Source organism: Thamnophis sirtalis, unplaced genomic scaffold, assembly GCF_051295495.1.
Source record: "Thamnophis sirtalis isolate CommonGarterSnake01/CBP01778 unplaced genomic scaffold, rThaSir2_p1.2 scaffold_3, whole genome shotgun sequence".
In the NCBI taxonomy this organism is placed as follows: domain Eukaryota; kingdom Metazoa; phylum Chordata; class Lepidosauria; order Squamata; family Natricidae; genus Thamnophis; species Thamnophis sirtalis.
In genome coordinates this window covers 12,513,462-12,522,364 of record NW_028261383.1, presented here as the reverse complement: position 1 = coordinate 12,522,364, position 8,903 = coordinate 12,513,462, and the positions used below count along the sequence as shown (strand labels likewise).

Sequence of the window (8,903 nt, the reverse complement as noted above, 5' to 3'; positions counted from 1 at the left end):
GCAATGACCAATAGGGCCTCTGTTCCGCTCTCCTTTTGACTGGTAACTTTCTAGTTTCCCTGGAGACCCGGCTGCCTGGGGGGTCTCTGCCATGAGACTGGAAAGGGGGACCCCCCCCTCCCCTCCTTGAAATAAGGCCCTCTTCTCTGGCCTGGTAAGTCTCCCTCCAGCAGATCCCCCTCCTCTCAGCCCTCCCGGAAGGCCAGCAAAACTGGGCTCCCTGCCAGGCACTGAGTTCCAGGTCACCTGGATTTCTGGCTGACTGATTTATCCTTGGGGCTCATTTGTCTTTTGTGTGTTGTATTTATGGTCTCCTGTCCTTCTGATACTTTGATTGTGTTGGCCCAGAGCTCTTGTGTGAGCTGGAAAGTCAGAATTGAAACACATTTCTGAAACTTTTGAATCCATAGAAGACGCTCATTTTGAATACTCACAAAAGGCCTTAAAGCAGCCGTGTCCAACCTTTTGGCTTCCCTGGGCAGCAGAGAGTGGAAAGGAATCGGACCGGACTAATAGCTGTCCAGGGCTGAATGTGGTCTATGAGCTCTGAGTTGGGCACACCTGAAGTCCACTTTCTAGGCTCTCAAAGATGGCCACCTCTTGAAGGCATCTGGGAAGCCCAGAAGGAATTGGGGTGAAAGTCCCAACACTTTTCACTCCTCTTTGCCCAGAAAGAACCACTGTAATATGGGGACATCTTTCCCATCAGTCAAGGGTCTCCTCACTCTTCTGCCATATTGGGCAGCTGAAGAGCCCAGAGAGGATCTCTCGGAAGCAGGAGAAGCTGCCCTTCTGCAAGGGGACCAGGATGGCACTGAACTCCTGTCTCCCAACCTGCCACTGGGTGAGGCTCAGCCACTCAGCCAACATTCGGCCAACAGCCTGAAGCACATGTCGATTTTGCAATAGCAAGAGCAATAGCAGTTAGACTTATATACCGCTTCATAGGGCTTTCAGCCCTCTCTAAGCGGTTTACAGAGTCAGCATATCACCCCCACAGTCTGGGTCCTCATTTTACCCACCTCGGAAGGATGGAAGGCTGAATCAACCTTTGAGCCGGTGAGATATGAACCGCCGAACTGCCACTAACAGTCAGCTGAAGTGGCTGCAGTACTGCACTCTAACTGTTATGTATTAGGAGACTTGCAAACGGGCCAGCAACTGCTCTGCTGCTCCCTGATTGGCTGGGACGCAGCAGAGGCTGTTGCTAGCCTTCCTTAACTGTTAATCTTCCCTGATTGGCTAAGGTACTGCATTAGCAGTTGCTGAGCAGTACCCAGCCCCTGATTGGTTAATGTGATTGTTACAATTACTATAAATACTGGGCGCGTTTGTGAAGCCAGGAATCGTTGTCATCTTACTTCTGTAACAATAAAGGTCATCTTACTGGCCATCCATGGCTCCTGCGTTTCCATCCACTCAATCTTTAAAACTAACCACTGCGCCACCTCGGCTCTCGGATTTGAGGGAAAGCAGCCTCTGTTGCTGCCCACACGAAGCCAAGACCAAATGGCCATTTTACAGAAGTTCAACTGATGATGCTGGAGAAACATCTGGACACAGGAATAAAATGGCTGCCTCCTCCCCAAAGGAACACACAGGAGCCCCCCCCCCAGTTCTTGTTCCTTCCAGGTTTTGCCTTGGTTCCTCCTCTTCTTGCCACTCAAAGTGAAATTGGGGTCTTTGATAAACAAGGAAGGTAAAATCCCTCCTTTCTTCGACCTCCCAAAACAGGCAGCAACTCAAGCGGGAAGGAAACAAAAGCATTATTTTATTTTAGGCAAACTTTACAATATATGTACAATTGTTAAGGAGGTAGCAATACAATCTGACTGTGCAATACATCTCATGTTCCAATTTTCTATAGCATGGAAATCCATAAATGACATCTGGACAAATGTAGTGTTTGAAAGCTACACTTGGTATATTATTTGTCAAACTTTGGACGATCAAATATACAGTCGTTTAATTTAAAAAAACCTGAAATCTATGAATTACTTTAATGACATAAATCTCAGAATGCACCCTTCTTTTTAAAAAGAAACATTTTCCCCCAAGATTCTATTATACCAGGGTGTCAAACTGCATCGAATTGTGGGGCGGATCGTGACGTATCACAACTTTTTTGCCTGTGGGGAGCCGGGGTGGGCTTGGCCTTTGAGTGACATATCTGGCCTGTGGGCCTCCCGTTTGACAGGCCTGCATTATACATACTATCTATTATACAACTAATAGAAAAAAATAAAGAGGTGGGAAAAAATCTGACCTTTCAATCCGAGCAAGTATAATGAAGGTTAATAACTTAATCCTTAAAATAATAGCAGCAACTTTTCATCCTCACTCCATTCTCCAGGAACCCTTCTCTGTCAATCAGCCGGAGCCCATTAAAGGTCATCAGAAATAACAACATGGTTGCTACAAGCTCTATTACAGAGCTACTACAAGCTATAGAAGGCAGTCTGGTCTAGTGGTGAAGGCACTAAGCTAGAAAGTGACTGTGAGTTCAAGTCCTGCCTCAGCCACGAAAGCCAGCTGGGTGACCTTGGGCCAGTCACTCCCTCTCAGCCCAGATCACCTCACAGGGTTGTTGTCGCTGTGGGGAAAATAGGAGGAGGAAGGTGTGTTAGATATCTTCCATACTTTTGGTTGATGCAAATAAATAAAAAATAAAATATCTACCAATTTGAATCCTTTTGCTTCCACAATTATAAACACATAAGATTTTCTTTCTTCTTCTATTCCTCAATGAAAATAACAATGGTTCAAAGATAAAAGCAATCATGAAAGACCCAAAATATATCCTGGTTCCTGTATGCTGGAAGGCCCTGAATGGCTCCGCCTGAGAGTCCGGCCTAATTCAGAAGGGAGGCCGATCGCCTCTCCTCTCTCCTGCTGGGACTGTCCACTTCTCTCCTTTCTCTTCATGCTGGGACCGTTCACTCCTCTCTCCTCCTGCTGGGATTGTCCACTGGTGCTGCCAAGAGGAGGGAGAAAGCAGGCAGGGTCAGTCTGGGAGGGAGCCGAGAGGAGGAATCCCACCGTCCAGCAAAGATGAGCCCAGGGAAGGAGCAGGAGAAGCAGCCTCAAGAGGGGGATCAGCCGGGTGGGATCTCCAGAGTTACTGGAGGGGAGGGGCAGGGATGGCAGAGGCTCCTGAGGTGGGTGAGAAGCTGCCCCCACAAGTTATATAACACCTATCAATACCCCCCCTCAGATGCACAAACCCAACTCAAGTCCATGTTGTCCCCAGAGACAAGTGGAAATGGATCCTTATGTCCTCCAGAGATCCAGGTCTTCCCTTCAGCATCCGGAGGGAGGAATTTCCAGATGGGATGAAGGAGGGGAGAGAAGCCCCCTCTCCATCCGTGACTGGCAGGACCCTCAAGAAGCCCCTCCTCTGCCCCCTCCCTCCTCTTGCACTGAAGATACTCTGATCTCCTCTTTGCAGCTCTCTGAGGCTCCTGATCCAGGACAGTCAGATCCTGAGAGGGGCCTGGCCACAGTCTGGGCTTCCTGGGTAAGAGTTTGGGGGCAGGCAGACCCCTCCCCAGAGCCCCAACGCCTCTCCCCCCAATCCCTTCCTTCCCTTGCAATGTTTGAGAGGAACAGGAGAGAGGAGAGGGATTTCCCAACCCATATTCCCCATCCACTGGTCATTTATTATTATTTTTATTTATTTCATCAAGCATGTGTTAGATAGTAGATATAAGTATAAACATGATGATGAATGCATGAAATGGATAGGAATAAAAGGGAATATTAGGACTGGGGTGGTGGGGACGTTATTGGGCTCATGCAGGCCCCTTAGGGACCTCTGAGGAATGGGGTGAGGTTGCCGGCAGACAGTCTAAGGTGAAAGTTTTGGGGGTTTGGGGAAGAAACCGCAGAGTCAGGGAGAGCATTCCAGGCATTGGCCGCTCTGGGGCTGGAGTCGTATTTTCTGCAACCAAGTTTGGAGAGGTTTCCCTTCAGTTTGTATCTATTGTGAGCTCCTGTATTGTTGTGCTTGAAGCTGAAGGAGTCATTGACAGGTAGGACGTTGTAGCAGGTAATTCTATGTACTACTCTTAGGTTGGAGATTTGACCTCAAAGCCCTCCCCTCCCTTCTTCCCTCTCCCCCCCATGCAGCCCCCACAGTGTCAGGCCTGCAGCCGGGTCCACACACTCTCTTATTTTACGATGCTGTGTCATTAGTGGGGAATTGGGAGGGGGAATAGTAAGGAGCAGAATGTGTTGTTGTCAAAATAAAGAAAATCCTTTCTAGAAACCAAGGTCATCTTTTGTTCTCTGCAACTCTGAGCCTGATCGGAACTGGATGGCTGGAACTGCCAGGGTGGCAGTGGAAGATGGGACCATGGGATGGACTTGTGGGTGTGTGGTGGTGGTGGTGGGGCAAGATCATAAACTTTCAACTGGGTGGGAAACCCCGGGAAGCTTTCAGATTCGGGTTTCCACAAATGGGCCAACATGTCTCTCTTAATAAATTGGAACTTTGAGGAATACTTTGCCTTGGACTCTGATTTAATTTTGGATGAGATTTGGAAGGCTGACACACAGGGGGAAACTCACCTGGGAGAGGGTTGCTAAATCACCTGGCTGCTTCCTGCATTGGAGAGAAAGACACAGAGTGAGTCTCTGCCTTGCCTGGATCCACTAAAGAGGACAAATCTCTCTCTTCACCATTCGACCTCTGCAGCTTCAGGATCTTCTCAGAGGATGTCAGACTATTTATTTAACAGAGCCGAGATGGCGCAGTGGTTAAATGCAGCACTGCAAGCTACTTCAGCTGACTGCAGTTCTGCAGTTCGGCTGTTCAAATCTCACCGGCTCAAGGTTGACTCAGCCTTCCATCCCTCCGAGGTGGGTAAAATGAGGACCCGGATTGTTGTTGGGGGCAATATGCTGACTCTCTGTAAACCGCTTAGAGAGGGCTGAAAGCCCTATGAAGCAGTATATGTCTAACTGCTATTGCTATTTATCTATTTATTATTATTTATGCATTTATTATTATTATGTATGTATGTATGTATGTATGTATGTATGTATGTATTTATGTATGTATGTATGTATGTATGTATGTATGTATTTATGTATTTATGTATTTATGTATTTAGTATTATTTATTATTATTTATCATTTAGTATTTAGTATTTATGATTTATTATTATTTACTAATTACCAATTATTTATTATTTATTATTTATATTTATATTTATATTTATATTTATATTTATATTTATATTTATATTTATATTTATATTTATATTTATATTTATATTTATATTTATAATAATTATATTTATAATTATTATTTACTTATTTACTTATTATTTACTTATTATTTATTATTTACTTATTATTTATTATTTACTTATTACTTATTATTATTTATTTATTTATGTATTTACGTATTTACGTATTTACGTATTTACGTATTTACGTATTTAGTATTTATTATTTATTATTTATTATTATTTACTAATTACCAATTATTTATTTATTATTTATTATTTATTATTTATATTTATAATTATTATTTACTTATTATTTATTATTTACTTATTATTTATTATTTACTTATTATTTATTATTTACTTATTATTTATTATTTACTTATTATTTATTATTTACTTATTATTTATTATTTACTTATTACTTTTTATTTATTTATTTTTTATTTATTTATTTTTTATTTATTTATTTATTTATTATCAATCACTAAGCGTCTTCTGTGTCACACATCTCACCAAGGTGACTCTTGGCAGTAAAATTCAATAAAATGGGATATAGAATATTTAAAATGATAAATAACAATCCGATTCCCCCATCAGATCAGGTTGCCATTGGTCTGACCAGAAGATGACATCCGGAGTTTATTGACCACTGCCTTGAGGTGGGTCCAGGATGGTCCCATGGAGGCCAAGAACCCCTGGCTGCTTCCGAGGCCAAACCCATGGATGGCAGATTGAAGTCTCCCAAGACCATAATCCTGGGCAACTCCATGCCAACCCTGAGATGGCCCCCAGCAGCAGAGGCAGGGAGGTGGCCATGCAGCAGGGAGGCTGGTATGTAGCAACAATCCCAACTGGGGAACCCAGAGTCAGAAATGGGGAGTCACAACCAGAAACCTGGGGAGCAAAGGCCCCGGAGTGCCAAAAGAGATTCTCAGATGACCACTGCACCCCACTTCCCTTTCCCTGGGCTCCTGGCTGTTGCCAAAACCTAAAGCAGGCTGGGCACATCTGTGAGAGAGGGACACCCACCCACCCTCCCTTTCCACAGTCAGCCAGATCTCAGCTATGCCACCAGAGGAGTCTCTAAGAGGATCATGGCCTCACTGGTGGTTTCCCCATTTCCCCAAAGGGGGCCAAGGCTCCACCATGCAGACTCTGAGCTGCCTCCCCTGCCTGAATCCAACAGGGAGAATTTCCCTTCTCCTCTGCAGAATCAACCACTGCATAGAAAGAAGATTTTATGACAACCAGCCAGCTTTCATGGCTAAGTGGGACTAGAACTCACAGTCTCACCTGGTGTCCTAAGTCAAAGTGGGTGCAATTAGGGGGGGGGGCTTTAAAAAGTGGGACCCTGTCCCTCTTTTCATCCCCTCAACCCTCGCCCCCCCCAAAAGTCTTCCAAGGGACAGAATGGCTAATGCAGCAGCAGCTGCTCCCTCCGACTCACCCTGGTCTGAATTGCTGGATCCTCTGTCACTTGCTGGAAAAGAAGGAAAGAAAAAAGAGGATGAGGGAGGATGTCTGTCTGTCTGTCTGTCTTTCTGTGTCTCTTGGCTTATAGACGGAGAAGCTCAGCTCTTTCTGACTCCAGCTCCCTCCCTCCCTCCCTTTCTCTCTCCCACACAAGTAAAGACCCACAAACACACGGAGAGAGTTTGAACCAAACTGCTTTGGCTAAAAGGCATCAGAAAGAATTCTTAACATTTGTATTTATATCACACAAGGCCAGAAGGCAGAGCTGACCTAAAAAGATTCAGATGGATCCAAAGTTCCTTTTTCTAACCAGTTCTTACTTAGAGAGGCTTTGTGAAGTGGAGACCAAGAGGAGATCCAGCTGGCATCCCCCAAACCTCCTTTTCCCTCAAAATGCTCCCTTTTCATCCCTAATTTTATGGAGCTTCTGAGTCTCACTTGGCCAAGCCTTTCCTCTTGGCCTACTTGGGGAACAGGGCATGTCCTCAGTCAGAGGGACCTTCCACCAGCCGGGTCTTCTCCTCTTGTTCAAGGTTCCTTCTCCCAGATGTTTCTCCTAGAGGACTCCACTTCTACTAGTAGCCTGGCTGTAATGAAAAGGGGCCCCAACTTCCCCAGCCTGGTTCTTAGCATGAAGAGGAAAACACATACATACACACACCCCTCTCAAGTAATGGTGTCCTTGGTCCCTGCTCTAAGTTGGAGATTGCGTGTAAAGAGGGCAAATCACTCACTTGGTGCTGCATTGTAGTTGGTTTGACGTCTCTCTGGAAAGACAAAAAATAGTGAAAGGTCAAAAGAATCCACCAGAGATCATCCAAACTCTCCCTCCATAGGAGGAAGAACCCAGGAGATATTTCACAGACACTTTGTCCCATCTATAAAGACAGAAAGCTCTTCAAAATACAAATGTATCTCGTGATTTGCCCCAAGAGAGACCTCTTGCATCCGAGATGGATGGAGTGGAATTGGGGGAAGCAGAAGGAGCAGCTGGGAGGGGAGGAAGGTTTCCATGGAAATCCTTCTCTGATGCTCTCTGACCAAAGCCTTTGAAAGGGACAAAGGAACTGGGATGCCTCTTCCCAACTCAGAAGGAGACAGGACTGCCCGAATCTCAGACTCAGCTGAATTGAGACTGGAGTCCCAGCAAGAGGCTGAGATCTCAGATGCTCCCCAAGAGGGCTGGGAAAACAGGACAGAAGGAAGCCCAGAAGAAGCTCCCCAAAGGGAGAGACTTGTGGGGAAATCTCCCCTTCTTCCTTCCATCACCCCCCTCCCCCCAAAAGATACTTACTGAAGAATACAACAATTCCAGCAATCACACACACCAGGACAAGGGCAGCCAGAACGCAGCCGATGATGAGCCCCAGGTTGGATTTTGAACTGGTTGGTTCTGAATGGGGAGAAAGAGCAGATCATTGAAGGAGAACCCCAAACAATCTTCCCAACCAGGGAAGAGACCTAAAGTTTTAGTCCAAATCTCCCTTCAGAAAAGGGGCTCCCAGACTCCTAATTCTGGTTCTTTCTAGGGACTGGAAACAAAAGGAAATCTGTTTCTGGTGCTCAGCGTCATTTTTGCTCTTCTGCTGGAGAAAAGAAACAGGGAAGGCCTAAGAGAGGATCGGAGGGAATTTCATCAGGATCGGCCAAGGATTGGGATGGGATTCTGTCCTTTCTGTCACCCGAAGTAAGTTCTACGATCTGGTCCCGGCAGCTTCTCCAGCCTCAAACACTGGAAGGACCAATGGATGAAAGCTCAGCTATGCTCACATCTGGACACAGCTGGGGTCAGATTTCTCTCCCACCACCCTCCAGCCTGCCAGAGAGCCCAGCCTTCCCCCCCCCCCCGCAGCCTCTCACCCTTCAGCTCCAAGTCCAGAGGCTCCTGCAGGCCGTCGTGCTCCACGTGGCACCGATAGCGGCTCCTCTCTTTGGGGTCGATCCGGATGCTGAGCCAGTAGTGGTAGGTCCCATCCGCGTTGGGGGCCACAGACCCATGGAAGGTCTCTTCCAGCCATTCTTCCCCATCCCTCCTCCAGGAGGCATCAATCTCCCTGGGGTAGAAGCCATCCACGCGGCAGATGTGCGTCTCCATCCCATCCTCCACCTCCGTCCGGCTGCTCACCATCACATTTGGGGTCTCTGCAGAAACGGCACCCCCAGAATTAACTCTGAGCCCCTCCAGAGCCTGGAAGG

At 46.3% G+C, this 8,903-nt stretch overlaps 2 protein-coding genes across 4 annotated transcripts in view; one reads left to right on the top strand and one right to left on the bottom strand.

Annotated features, from left to right (window-relative positions):
• LOC106552957 (major histocompatibility complex class I-related protein 1-like) overlaps positions 1-8,903 on the top strand; it is a 554,120-nt gene that overhangs the window by 248,973 nt on the left and 296,244 nt on the right. The window lies entirely within an intron of this gene.
• The window catches only part of LOC106541424 (major histocompatibility complex class I-related protein 1-like), a 201,545-nt gene that overhangs the window by 184,982 nt on the left and 7,660 nt on the right, over positions 1-8,903 (bottom strand). Inside the window, exons 4-9 of one of the 2 annotated variants that reach the window (XM_087711304.1) lie at positions 8,568-8,849; positions 8,002-8,100; positions 7,442-7,474; positions 6,682-6,714; positions 4,570-4,603; positions 1,750-2,974 (exon numbers count right to left, since the gene is read on the bottom strand). In XM_087711304.1, coding sequence (XP_087567430.1) covers positions 4,584-4,603; positions 6,682-6,714; positions 7,442-7,474; positions 8,002-8,100; positions 8,568-8,849 — 467 coding nt within the window. In that variant the 3' untranslated portion in view covers positions 1,750-2,974; positions 4,570-4,583. Of the gene's footprint in view, positions 1-1,749; positions 2,975-4,569; positions 4,604-6,681; positions 6,715-7,441; positions 7,475-8,001; positions 8,101-8,567; positions 8,850-8,903 lie in introns of those variants that run through there. The other variant, XM_087711305.1, reaches the window with a different exon arrangement.